Source organism: Mobula hypostoma, chromosome 2, assembly GCF_963921235.1.
Source record: "Mobula hypostoma chromosome 2, sMobHyp1.1, whole genome shotgun sequence".
NCBI classification, from domain to species: Eukaryota; Metazoa; Chordata; class Chondrichthyes; order Myliobatiformes; family Myliobatidae; genus Mobula; species Mobula hypostoma.
Window position 1 is genome coordinate 203,510,079 of NC_086098.1, and position 14,982 is coordinate 203,525,060.

The window sequence follows — 14,982 nt, forward strand, 5'->3', positions numbered from 1 at the left end:
CCAGTGATTAGTGGTGTTCTGCAGGAGTCGGTGTTGGGTCTTTTTATGCTGTATATCAATAATTTAGATTATGGAATAGATGGCTTTGTTGCCAAGTGTACAGATGATACGAAGATTGGTGGAGGGGCAGGTGGTGTTGAGGAAACAGGTAGGCTGCAGAAGGACTTAGACGGATTAGGAGAATGGGCAAGAGAGTGGCAAATGAAATACAATGTTGGAAAATGCATGGTCATGCACCTATGTGCAGATTATTTTCTAAACAGGGAGAAAATCCAAAAATCCGAGATGCAAAGGGACTTGGGAGTTCTTGTGCGGAACACCCTAAAAGTTAACTTTCAGGTAGAGTCAGTGGTGAGGAAGGCAATTGCAATGTTACATTCATTTCAAGAGGTCTGGAATACAAGAGCAGGGATGTGATGCTGAGGCTTTATAAGGCACTGGTGAGGCCTCACCTTGAGGATTGTGAACAGTTTTGGGCTCCTCATCTAAAAAAATGTGCTGGCATTGGAGAGGGTTCAAAGGAGGTTCACAACGATGATTCTGGGAATGAAAGGGTTATCATACAAGGAACATTTGATAGCTCTGGATCTGTACTCGCTGGAATTTAGAAGGACGGGGGGAATCTCATTGACACCTTTCAAATGTTGAAAGGCCTAGTTAGACAGAGTAGATGTGGAAAGAATGTTTCCCATGGTGGGGGAGTCTCAGACGAGAGGGCGCAGCCTCAGGATAGAGTGGGTCCATTTAGGATAGAGATGCAGAGAAATTTCTTTAGCAAGAGGGTGGTGAACTTGTGGAATTTATGACCACATGCAGCTGTGGAGACCAGGTCATTGGGTGTATATAAGGTAGAGCTTGGTAGATTCTTGTTTGGATGTGGCATCAAAGGTTACAGGGAGAAGGCTGGGGAGTGGGACTGAGGAGGGGACTAAAGGATCGGCTATGGTTGAATGGCAGAGCAGACTCGATGGGCAAAATGGCCTAATTCTGCTCCTATGTATTATGGACAAGGGTCGACTGGTGTACGTCATTTATGCGGACTTTAGCAAGGTTTTTGAGAAGGCTTCACATGGTAGACTGGTCAAGGAGGTTAGAATACATGGCATCCTGGGTAAGAGAGCAAACTGAATACAAAACTGGCTTGGTGTTAAGAGCCAGCACATGGAAGTAGAGGGTGCTCTTCAGAGTGGAGACATGTAACCACTATTGTGCCATAGGGATCAGTGAAAGGTCACCAACACAACCATTGCTGGTAGAATCTCAGGTGGTGACGAGAGGGTGTACAGGAGTAAGATATGCCAACTAGTGGAGTGGTGCCGCAGCAACAACCTGGCACTCAACGTCAGTAAGACAAAAGAGCTGATTATGGACTTTAGGAAGGGGTAGATGAAGGAGCACATACCAATCCTCATAGAGGGATCAGAAGTGAAGAGAGTGAGCAGCTTTAAGTTCCTCGGTGTCAAGATCTCTGAGGATCTAACCTGGTCCTAACATATCGATGCAGTTATAAAGAAGGCAAGTTAGCAGATATACTTTATTAGGAGTTTGAAGAGATTTGGCAAGTCAACAAATACACTCAAAAACTTCAATAGTTGTACTGTGGACAGCATTCTGACAGGCTGCATCACTGTCTGGTACAGAGGGGCTACTGCACAGGACCGAAAAAAGCTGCAGAAGGTTGTAAATCTAGTCAGCTCCATCTTGGGTACTAGCCTACAAAGTACCCAGGGACATCTTCAAGGAGCAGTGTCTCAGAAAGGCAGTGTCCATTATTAAGGACCTCCAGCACCCAGGGCATGCCCTTTTCTCACTGTTACCATCAGGTAGGAGGTACAGAAACCTGAAGGCACACACTCAGCAATTCAGGAACAGCTTCTTCCCCTCTGCCATCCGATTCCTAAATGGACATTGAACCCTTGGACACTACCTCACTTTTTAAAAAAAAAAATACATTATTGATTGATTGATTGATTTATTTTTCTCTTAAATATTATGTATTGCATTGAACTGCTGCTGCTAGGTTGACAAATTTCATGTCACATGCCAGTGATAATAAACCTGATTCTCATTCTAATTTTGAACTGTTATGAAGTGATAATGTATTTTGTAATGTTAAGACAGAACAGGAAGTGTACAGTGAATGGCAGGGCACTGTGCAGTGTTATTGAACAGAAAACTTTGCAGTATAAGTCGGAAGTTCCCTGAAAGTAGCAACACATAGTAGTGAAGTCGGTGTTTGGATGCTTACTGCATCATCTGAGGAATTGAGTACAGTTGAGGCCTCATGTTACACTTGTACAAGTTGTTGGTAAGGCCGTGCTTGGAGTATTGAGCGCAGATCTGTTTGCCACACCAGAGGAAGGACGCAAGTAAGTTAAAGAATGCAGAAAAGATTCAGAGCAATGTTACCTAGATCGGAGGGCTTGCATAATAAGGAGAGATTGTACAGGCTGGGACTGTTATCCCTGAAGTGAAGAAAGCTGGGGGTTGATCTTACTGAAATTTATAAAATTTTGAGGAACAGAAACGGCCACAGTCTTTTTTTCTTAGGGTAGGTGAGGCACAGTTTTAAAGTGAGGGTAGACAGATTTTAAGGGGATCAGAAAGACAAGTTTATTGCTACAAAGGGTAATGGAATGAGCTGCCGGAGGAGATGGCAGCAAGGTACAATTAGAGTGATTAAAAGACATTTAGATATGTGCATGAATACAAAAGGTAGAGAGGGATGTTAGCCAAACACAGTCAATGTGATTATCAAAGACAGGCTTCTCAGTAGGCATAGGCAAGTTGGGCTGAAGGGTCTGTTTGCTTGCTGTATAGCTCTATGAATTTCTATGGATCTCCAAAACAGTATATGAAAGTGCCAAATGTCCAAAATTGGAGGACTTACTCAAACTTGGAAGAAGAATGGCACCAAAAGCTTATATTTAGCTGCTTACATGCTGGCTGATGGAAGAACGACCAGACCATCTACAGAACAGATTGTGATAGCTATTACAGCAAATTGTTCAGACACAACTCGATGATAATTGTTGGAGAGAATAACTATTTTTTGAGTGGCTGACTGCTGAGCCTTATACATTCTCATGTAAGTGACTGTGTGTTTACATATTTTGTTGCTGCACTTCCACATACAGTGTTAGAATTCCTATGTTAAAGAAATTGCATCTTAGAAGCACTATTCAAATAAATGGCAAAAGATAAACATTTCAATACACCAAGACTTCTGCACCTGCTCAGTGCCCTTTCATCTAGCTGAAATTTTAGTTTAGTTTCCATCCTAATAATAATGTTGTTCTTTCCTGTCCCCTCTTGATGCAGAACAACATGATTTGTAGAAGTAATAAATGCCAAAAGCTATAAAAAGCATACTTTTGACACTGTGATTTATTGACATAAAAAAAAACTTTATGCAATCTAACCAATAAAGGGAATGAGAGAAAGCAGCTCGTAAAGTTGATAGTTAACCATTATGTTTCTACAAAATATTTCTGTAAAAAAAATTGTAAAATAATCCTTAAAGATAATATTCAAATTACTTACGGTGTTTGATTCCAAGGAATTGGATCAACATTGCAGTTAGCCAGTAGATGCGGACTGTATCTTGCTTCAAAATATATAATGCCTTCTTTGGCTTTACTTTCTACGAGTTCATAAGCTATTCGTTTCACAGCTTCTCTGCTTCCACTATACATAGGGAGGGAAAGATATTAATGGTTACCCTCAAACATAAAAGAATGAAAGTCTTGAATACTTAAAGACTGACTCGTAAGTAAAATTGGGATGATACTCAAGTCGGTTTTGAAAACGTTATTAGTTAATATACAACAAATACGGAAATAATTTGCAGCGGGCCTATTAGCAGGCTGTGATGGAAAATGCATAGCCTACATTCTCAGTGTATGATGAGCTATTTGAATGTTAAACCACTTACAGGAAGAGAATATCACAGAAAATCTAGAAGTCATTGTTCATCCTTGATATCCTCAACAAGACAGTAGTAATCTGCCTTTGGCATTGCTATAGACTTTCTAGTGAAGGTACTCTCATTGAGTCATTGAATATGTACAGCACAGAAAAGTCTTTCAGCACACCTAGTCCATGCCAAACTATTACGCTGCTTAGTCCCATTGAACTGTACCTGGCCCATACAAGCCATGCCTCTCCCACCCATATACCTATCCGAGTTTCTCTGGCAGCTCGTTCTACTCTCTGAATGAAGAAATTCCCCCTCATGTTGCTCTTGAACTTTTCATCTTTCACCTTTAACCCTTAACCTCGAGTTCTGGTTTCACCCAACCTCAGTGGGAAAAGTCTGCTTGCATTTACTCTCTCTATACCTCTCATAACATTGTACACCTCTATTAAATCTCCCCTCATTCTCCCACACTCAGGAATAAAGTTCAAACCTATTCAACCTTTCCCTCTAACTCAACTCTTCAAGATCTGGCAATATCCTTGTAAGTTTCCTCTTCATTCTTTCAATCTTATTGATACTTTTCCTCTATGTAGGTGACCAGAACTGCACACATGCTCAAAATTAGGCCTCACCGATACCTTGTACAACTTCAACATAACATCTCAGCTCCTGTACTCAAGACTTTGATTTCACTCGACAACAAATTTTTTTGAAAGTGTTGCATCCTCAGAATTTTTGTTTTGTTTATGATAGCCCACCTGAAGCTGAACACAAATATAATTTCAGACTACTTGTATCATGTAGGAATTTGGAGAAACAAGAAATAATGTCTTATTGAATATGATGAATTTAATTGCCTAATGTTCACTGGCAGTGGGAGGAGAAGATGGTGGCATGACTCAGCGCGCGCGAATGATATCGTATGTGTTAACTAGGGGCTGTGCACAATCCTGATTTGATGGAGGCAGACGTGAGAGCACGGAGGAACACCTGGGAAACTTCTGAAATGCCTGCTTCGCTGCCGCTGCTACTGTGCGATCGAGAATCTCCGGAGGGGAAGGCCCCAAATCCTCGGCTTTGCCTATTGCCTGTTGCCGAGGCCGGGGTCAAAGCGTTTGGCAGAGATGGTGCTCGGCGCTCGGTGTTGGAGAGCTGGTCGGAGGCTCGGAGTTTTCGGACGGACTCGGAGTCGGACAGTGGTCGGGTGCTTCCAGGATGCTGCATCGGCAAGTTTGCGGCGCTGGAGGTTCACCATCTGCGTGAGATGTTGGGACTTTCGAGAGACTTTGAGACTGTTTACCGTGTCCATGGTCTGTTCTTTATCAAATTATGGTATTGCTTTGCATTGTTGTAACTATATGTTATAATTATGTGGTTTTTGTCAGTTTTTCAGTCAGTTTGTCTTGTGTTTCTGTGATATCATTCTGGAGAAACATTGTATCATTTCTTAATGCATACATTACTAAATGACAATAAAAGAGGACTGAGTGTCCTCATAATCTAATCTAATCCAATCTAATGGTGCTGATGCTTTGCAGTAGTTCAACTAATCTAAAAATATTTTGTGGATGATTTTCAGTTGTACTCAGTATCTGAGGCTTCTCGTCTAAGTGTCCAACAATAATCAGCCAGCATTGATAGATACCAGTTGCCCTGATACCAATCTGTATGACCACAAAATCCTGGTGGAAGCTTTCAGTGCCACTGACAGCGCCAAGATTTGTAGGGAAGAACTCCATGATTTTGCACGTTTGAAGCATGTTGTCACATGCACATAGTTTGGTGCTCTATAGTTGCCAAGAAAGTTTTCAACTTCATTGAATGCCTTCCATGCAATTTTCTCCAACCCCACAAGAGGTTTTTTGAATTGCCTATCATTGATGACTTGTTTGATTTGTGGACCAACAAAAATGCCTTCCCCAACTTTGGCATCCGTTATTCTGATTTTAATTATGAACTGAAATAACAAATATATGGCAATTCAAGAAAATGGTGTGAAATAGGCAAATTTCATGATGATTTTCATGATCAGCAGCCCAAAAGCCATAAGGTACACCCAAAAATATTCAGAAAGCAAAATGCCTGTGTCCAGTGTTCATGAAGACCAATGTATGAAAAGCTCTCTTTATGATCATGTCAACCTGTGATGCCACTTTCGGAGAATTACAGATCCATTTTTCCAAATTCCCATTGTTCTACCTACTTCTCAGTGCTCTACCACTCACCTTGCAAGTCCTACCCTAGGTTGTCTATCCAAAGTGCAACGCCTCACTCTTATCAGCATCAAATTCCCTCTGCCATTTTTCAGATCATTTTCCAACTGGACCAGGTCATGCTGAAAGCTATGATAGCCTTCTTCACTCTCCACTGTGCCCCAGTCTTGATGTCATTTCCAAATTTGCTGATCCGGTTTTCCATGTTCTCATCCAGATCACTGATATAGATGACAAACAGCAATGGACCTAGCACCAATCCCTGTGGCACTCCACTAGTCACAGACTTACAGTCAGAGAGGCAACCATCTACTACCACACTCTAGCTTCTCCCATGAAGCCAATGTCTAATCCAGTTTACTACCTCATCCTAAATGCCAAATGACTGAACCTTTCTGACCAACCTCCCATGCGGGACCTGTTCAATGGCCTTGCTAAAGTCCATGAAGGCAACATCCACTGCCTTTCCTTTATCAGTTTTTCTGGTAAATTCCTCAAAAAGCTCAACGATTGGTTAGACATGACCTACCATGCACAAAGCCATGTTGATTATCCCTAAGCAGTCCCTGTCTATCCAAATATATATCCAATCCCTTTTAAGCCCCTTCTCCATAATCCACATATGGTCCATGAACTCACTGCCATGTTGCCTCACTTCTATAGACTGTTTCTGTCTTCTGAGTATATACAGACACAAAAAATCCATTTAAGATCTATAAATGCATAAAAGGACCAGTTTTCTCATTTGCTATCCACTTGCTCCTTGTATACCTGAAGGGCCCCTTCGGCTTCTGCATCACCTTGTCTGATAGAGCAACCTCATGCCTTCTTCTTGCCCTCCTGATTTCCTTCTTGTCCTCTTGCATTTTCTATACACAAATGCCTCATTTTGCTCTTCTTTGTCATATACCTGCTATGCACAACGTTCTTCTTAACTGGGTCCTTAATATCTCTCAAAAACCAAGATTCCTTAAATCTGTTAGCCTCACTTTTTATTCTGACAGGAACATACGAACTCTGTACACTCAAAATTTCACTCACATCATTGTTAGATAGGGATTGGCGGGATTCAGCCCCAGGGAGAGAAAGACATGCAATACATTCCCAAAATCAGGATGGTGGCAGGATTTGAGAGGAAATCTACAGATGGTTGTGTTCCACATATTGACCTTGTCCTTCTCAGTGGGAGGTGACTTCAGAGGAGACTTGCAGAGCAGATGCCATTTTGTAGAGGGTATACACACTGGAATCACAATATGGCATTGTGTCAAGTACAGTTCTAATATGTCCTATGTGTTCTTTTGATCTGAAGCAATGACAGCAGCTGTAAAACAAATAACTTCGGTGTACATCAGGCTAAGGCCCACCACAGTTGGAATTCATTTTGCATATTCGCAAAATAAAAATAGAATGTGTGGCCTATCTGCTGTACTTGGAAGCTAGAAATGTACATATTCAGGTAGGCTTGGCAATTACATATTATGATCTAAATTAACTGGTGCTTCAGTAACCAGAAAAACATCATCTGTCTGGCTAAGATTACCTGGCAATGTCATAGAATTAATGAAGAACATTCCTTCATGGAACATGGTAATAAAGGAAATAATTGTTCATGATCTTGCAGCCGTAAGAAGATATTAAATGCAGGGGATAGCTTACAAAAAAACTACAGGTGCATTGTCCCCATGAATCATGGGGTTGTGGTTCAATTAGATGCCCAGCAAGTGTGCTAAATAGGGTATTGGAAAATTTCATGCTGAAACTTTAACTCTTATATCATTACTCGGCAATAAAAATAGGTCACATCTTGCAACATGAGCAGCAATAGAAAATACTTGGCAGCAATAATTAAGGATGATTCTTACCTCTAATGTCAGCTATGGTGAGAATGTGCATGGCCCCGAGCCAAATGCTCTGAGCCAAATGCAGGCCTTGATTAGAAAGTACGTCGTCCATCCAATGAATGCTTATTCATCAATACAACTATTAACTAAAGAAGTAGTCACCATGTGACAAGGTACAGGAGTACATTACCACCAATAATAAAATAGCTGTCTGAGCCACTACGTAGAAGCAAGATGCCTTATCCCAGAGGAAAGTGCAATTACAGATAAAAGCAACTGATTTGTTCAATATGTTGTTTGCCTTGTTATACAACCTGTACAAAAAGGACAGGCTACACCTGAACCCAAAGGGGTCCAATATGCAAGCAGGCAGGTTTAATAGAGTTGTTAGGGAGGGTTTAAACTAATTTGGCAAGGGGATGGGAACCAGAGTGATAGGGCTGAGGAAGGGGAAAACAGAAATAAATCAAAGGTAGCGTGCAACAGAGATGATAGAAAAGACAAGCAGGAGATGAGGCCTAATCACAGCCAGTGGGATGAGTTACAGGGCAATAGAGGCGTGGTGCAGTTAAAATAGAAAGCAACAAGTACTGGCTTGAAAGTGTTGCATTTAAATGTACACAGCATAAGAAATAAAATGGACCATCCCGAAATTCAGCTGCAGATTGGCGAGTATGATGTTGTGGCCATTTCTGAAACTTGGCTAAAGGATGGTTGCCATTGGGAGTTGAACGTCCAAGGATACACGGTGTATCAGAAAGACAGGTTAGTAGACAGAGTGGGTGGTGTGGCCCTATGTATAAGAAATAATATTAAATCATTAGAAAGGGATGACACAGGATCAGAAGGTGTAAAGTCTCTATGGGTTGAGTTACAAAATGGCAAGGGTAAAAGGACCCTAATGACGGTTGTATACAGGCCTCCAAGCAGCAGTCTGGATGTGGATTACAAATTACAGCAGGAGATAGAAAAGGCATGTCAGAATGGCAATGTCATGATAATCATTGGGGATTTTAACACGAAAGTGGATTGGGAAAACCAGCCCAGTACTGGACCTTAAGAGAGAGAATTTGTAGCATGTTTGAGGGAAGGCTTTTTAGAAAAGATTGTTGTTCAGCCCACTAGGGGATTGGCTGTGCTGGATTGGGTGTTGTGCAATGACACAGAGGTGAAAAGAGAGCTTAAGGTTAAAGAACCCTTAGGAAACACTGATCACAATATGATCAAGTTCGCTTTGAAATTTGAGAAGGAGAAACTAAATTCCAATGTGTCGGTATTTCAGTGGAATAAAGGAAATTACAATGGCATGAGAGGGAAACTGGCCAAGGTTGACTGGAAAGGGCCACTAGCAGGAAGGACAGCAGAGCAGCAATGGCTGGAGTTTCTGCGAAAAATGAGGGAAGTGCACAACAGATATATTCCAAGTCAGAAGAAATTTTCGAATGGAAGAAGGACACTACCAAGGCTGACAAGTGAAGTCAAAGTCAAGGTAAAAGCAAAAGAGAGGACATACAAGGAAGCCAGAGCCAGTGGGAAGATAGAGGATTGGGGAGCTTTTAAAAACTTGCAGAAGGAAACTGAGAAGGTCATTCAGAAGGAAAAGATAAAATATGAGAAGAAGCTGGCGACTAATATCAAAGAAGATACTAAAAGCTTTTTTAAGTATATAAAGGGTAAAAGAGAGTTGAGGGTAGATATAGGACCAATAGAAAATGACGCTGGAGATATTGTAATGAAAGACACAGAGATGGCAGAGGAGCTGAATGCATATTTTGCATCAGTCCTCACAGTGGATGACCTCTGCAGCATACCAGATATTCAAGAGTGTCAGGGAAGTGAAATATATGCAGTGAAAATTACGACTGAGAAGGTGCTCAGGAAGCTTAATGGTCTGAGGGTAGATAAATCTCCTGGACCTGATGGAATGCACTCTCAGATTCTGAAGGAAGTAGCTGGACAGATTGCGGAGGTTAACAATGATCTTCCAAGAATCGATAGATTCTGGCATTGTATCGGATGACAGGAAAACCAAAAATGTTATGCCACTACTTAAGAAGGGTGGGAGGCAGCAGGAAGGAAACTATAGACCTGTTAGCCTGACATCAGTGGTTGGGAAGTTGTTGGAATCGATTGTTGGGGATGAGATTACGGAATACCTGGAGGCACTTGACAAGATAGGCTAAAGCCAGCATGGTTTCCTGGAAGGAAAATCCTGCCTGACTAACCTACTGCGTTTTTATTTTGAGGGAATTAGCAAGCAGCATAGACAAAGAAGATGCCATAGATATGGTGTACTTGGATTTTCAGAAGGCCTTTGACAAGGTGCCGCACATGAGGCTGCTTAGCAAGGTAAGAGCCCATGGAATTACAGAGGAGTTACTAGCAAGGGTGGAGCATTGGCTGATCAGCAGAAAACAAGGAGTGGGAATAAAGGGATCCTAGTCTGGATGGCTGCCGTTTACCAGTGGAGTTTCACAGGGGTCGGTGTTGGGACCGCAGCTTTTTACGATGTATGTCAATGATTTGGACTAGGGGATTAATGGATTTGTGGCTAAACTTGCCGATGATACAAAGATAGGTGGAAGAGCAGGTAGTGTTGAGGAAACAGAGAGCCTGCAGAGAGACTTAGATACAGTAGTTTAGCAGAATGGGCAAAGAAGTGGCAAATGAAATACAATGTTGGAAAGTGTATGGTCATGCACTTTGGTTGAAGAAATAAACGGGCAGGCTATTATTTAAAATGCAGAGATGCAAAGGGAATTGGGATCCTTGTGAAGGATACACTAAAAGTTAACCTCCAGGTTGAATCAGTGGTGAAGGCGGCGAATGCAATATTGGCATTCGTTTCTAGAGGTATAAAATATAAGAGCAGGGATGTGATGTTGAGGCTCAATACTCATGACACCACACTTGGAGCATTGTGTGCCGTTTTGGGCTCCTTATTTTAGAAAAATATACTGACATTGGAGAGGCTTCAGTGAAGATTCACGAGAAAGATACCAGGAATGAAAGGGTTACTGTATGAAGAACATCTGGCAGCTCTTGGGCTGTATTCCCTGGAGTTCAGGAGAATGAGGGGTGATCTCATAGAAACATTCCAAATGTTAAAAGGCCTGATCAGATTAGATATGGCAAAGTTATTTCCCATGGTACGGGTGTCTAGCACGAGAGGGCATGACTTCAGGATTGAAGGACATTAATTTAGAACAGAGATGTGGAAAAATTATTTTAGTCAGAAGGGGGTAAATCTGTGGAACTTGTTGCCACGAGCAGCTGTGGAGGCCAAGTCATTGGGTACATTTAAGGCAGAGATAGATAGGTTCTTGATTAGCCAGAGCATCAAAGGGTATGGGGAGAAGGCAGGGGAGTGGGGATGACTGGAAGAATCGGATCAGCCCATGACTGAATGGCGGAGCAGACGCGATGGACCAAATGACCTACTTCTGCTCCTATATCTTATGGTCTTGTATTCTCAGCTAGATGTATAGAGCCTGTCCAGGAGAGAGGGGAGACAGTAGTGACATGAATACAAGAACAAATTTCCACAACTGCATAAATTTAACTGTTACAATAACATCTGAGAGTCACGATGAAGTCTGAACGCAAAATGTCAACCGTTCATTCATTTCTATAGATGCTGCCTGACCTGCTGAGTCCCTCCAGCATATTGTGTGTATTGCTCTGGATTTCCAGCATCTGCAGAATCTCTTGTGTTTTTATGGTTCCTTAAGGTTGCTGTTGTTGGGCGTGGTAGTGGTGGTGGTGGGGATAAGCTTCCACTACCTATTAAATGCTCCCAATGGCGTGTCTCAAATAGCCTCTGACAACCAAGTCTAGCTCCTTGTGGCTTAGCTACTAAGCCCAGCGGAACTGTTTCCACTGACAGAAGAGGCAAAAGCAGGCTACTGGCGCCTTAAAGCCAGTCGTTTAGGGCAGATGGAGTTTATCTGCTGTGGCTGGCAGCACATCAAGGAAGAGGAAAACTCTGATCTGAGGGGAAGCCTGCCGCGTGGGCAATATCTTATTCTCCATATCATACTGCCCTGGTTCGCATAGATAGCTAGGAGGCAATACCTGTGGTTGGTCCTGACCAACGGAGGGCCTTTGTCATGTTTATGATTTGAGCAAACAACCTGGAAATTCGTTTCAGATACACTCAGTGGCCACTTTATTAGGTAGGAGTGGAACCCGGTCTGGTCTTCTGCTGTAGCCCATCCACTTCAAGGTTCAACATGCTGTGTGTTCAGAGATGCTCCTCTGCACTCCATTTCATTTAGAGACACAGCACGAGAGAGGCCTTCAAGCTGCACCATTCAGCAACACACCTTTTTAAACACTAGCCTCATAACAGGAGAACTTATGATGATCAAACCAGTAGGTCTTTGGACTGTGGGAAGGAGCCAGAGCACCCGAAGGAAACACACACTTTTCATAGGGAGAACATACAAACTCCTTAGAGGCAGCGCCAGAATTGAACTCCAAACTCCAGACCGCCCCTGAGCTGTAATAGCATCACACTAACCACTACGCTGCCATGGCAACCATACCTGTTGTAACTTGTGGTTATGTAAGTTACTGTCACCTTGTCAGTCTTCTGATGCTGTAGCCATCCACATAATGGTTTGACATGCTATGTGTTCAGAGATGCTCTTCTGCACACTACTGTTGTAACATGTGGTTATTTGACTTACTGTCACCTTCCTGTTACCTTGAACCATTCTGGCCATTCTCCTCTGACCTCTCTCATTAACAAGACATTTTCACTCACAGAGCTGCTGCTCACTGGATGTTTTCTTGTTTATTACACCATTCTGTGTAAACTCTAGAGATTCTAAGCTCCAGAAAAGTTTGTGCTTGAAAATCCCAGAAGATCAGCAGTTTCTGAGATACTCAAACTACCCCATCGGGCACCAACAATCATCTCACAGTCAAAGTCACTTCGATCACATTTCTTCTCCCATTCTGATGTTTGGTCTGAACAACTGAACCTCTTGACCATGTCTGCATTCTCCTATGCATTAAGTTGCAGCCACATGATTGGCTAATTAGATATTTGCAGTAATGAGCAGCTGCACAGGTGTATCTAATAAAAGTGGCCTCTGAGTCTATATTATCAACATACAAGTACAGAGGCAACAATATTTATTAATAGATCACCTTAGTTAGTACAAAAATAACCCTCATGGTGCTGGTCAATTAAATTAGGAAAGCACACACTCGTTTTCACCATGAGACCATAAGACACAGGAGAATTAGGCCATTTGGCCCATCGAGTTTGCTCCACTGTTCAATTATGGCTCATTTATGATCCCTCTCAACCGTATCTTCTTGCTTCTCCATGTAACTTTGGACACCATGACTAATCAAGAACCTATCAACCTCTGCTGTAAATATACCCAATAAGTTCGCTTCCACAGCCATCTATGGCAATGAATTCCACAGATTTACCAACCTCTGGCTAAAGAAATACATTCTTATCAGTTCCAAAGCTGCTTATTTACATTCTGTATTTTGTTTATTTAACAATGCTGAATAAAAAGTCTTTTCGTAAAGTCCTTATTCTGTAAGCTTAGGTCCTAAGTAATCAGGGAGTGATTTTTTTTTTTTGGCCTCCATTTATAGTTTTGAATGCATTTAACCTGAATAATTAAGAAAAGAACACTTTTTCATGAGTAAAATCTGACTAAAGTAGTATTGAAAACATATTCTAGCAAAGTTTTATACTTCCTACAGATATTTCAGGAATTCCTTTATTTCCTAGACATTATCTCATTGTGCTAGTTAAATTATTTTCCTCTCATTATGCCTCTCATCACCTTATACACCTCTATCAGGTCACCTCTCATCCTCCGTCGCTCCAAGGAGAAAAGGCCAAGTTCACTCAACCTATTCTCAGAAGGCATGCTCCCCAATCCAGGCAACAACCTTGTAAATCTCCTTTGCACCCTTTCTATGGTTTCCACATCCTTCCTGTAGTGAAGTGACCAGAACTGAGCACAGTACTCCAAGTGGGTTCTGACCAAGGTCCTATATAGCTGCAACGTTACCTCTCGGCTCTTGAAATCAATCCCATGGTTGATGAAGGCCAATGCACCACATGCCTTCTTAACCACAGTCATCCTGCGCAGCAGCTTTGAGTATCCTGTGGACACGGACTCCAACATCCCTCTGATCCTCCACACTGCGAAGAGTCTTACCATTAAAACTATATTCTGCCATCATATTTGATCGACCAAGATGAACCACCTCACACTTATCTGGGTTGAACTCCATCTGCCATTTCTCAGCCCAGTTTTGCATCCTGTCGATGTCCCGCTATAACCTCTAACAGCCCTCCACACTGTCCACAACACCTCCGACCTTTGTGTATCAGCAAATTTACTAACCCATCCCTCCACTTGCTCATCCAGGTCATTTATAAAAATCACAAAAAGAAGGGATCCCAGAACAGATTCCTGAGGCACTCCACTGGTCACTGACCTCCATGCAGAATATGACCTGTCTCCAACCACTCTTTGCCTTCTGTGGGCAAGCCAGTTCCACAAAGCAAGGTCCCCTTGGATCCCATGCCTCCTTACTTTCTCAATAAGCCTTGCATAAGAGTACCTTATCAAATGCCTTGCTGAAATCCATATACACTACATCTACTGTTTTACCTTTATCAATTTGTTTAGTCACATCCTCAAAAAATCCATCCAGGCTCATAAGGCACAACCTACCTTTAACAAAGCTATGCTGACTATTCCTAATCATATTATGCCTCTCCAAATGTTCATAAATCCTCCCTCTCAGGCTCTTCTCAATCAACTTACCAACCACTGAAGTAAGACTCATTGGTCTATAATTTCCTGGGCTATCTCTACTCCCTTTCTTGAATAAGGGAACAACATCTGCAATCCTCCAATCTTCCAGAACCTCTCCTGTCCCCATTGATGATGCAAAGATCATTGCCAGAGGCTCAGCAATCTCTTCCCTCACCTCCCATAGTAGTGTCGGGTGTATCTTG

The 14,982-nt window shown here is 42.1% G+C and overlaps 1 protein-coding gene across 1 annotated transcript in view; it reads right to left on the reverse strand.

The window, feature by feature from the left end:
• The window catches only part of ada (adenosine deaminase), a 71,931-nt gene that overhangs the window by 23,759 nt on the left and 33,190 nt on the right, over positions 1-14,982 (reverse strand). Inside the window, exon 4 of the mRNA XM_063041425.1 lies at positions 3,544-3,687. Within this exon, the coding sequence (XP_062897495.1) occupies positions 3,544-3,687 (144 nt within the window). The remainder of the gene's footprint in view (positions 1-3,543; positions 3,688-14,982) is intronic.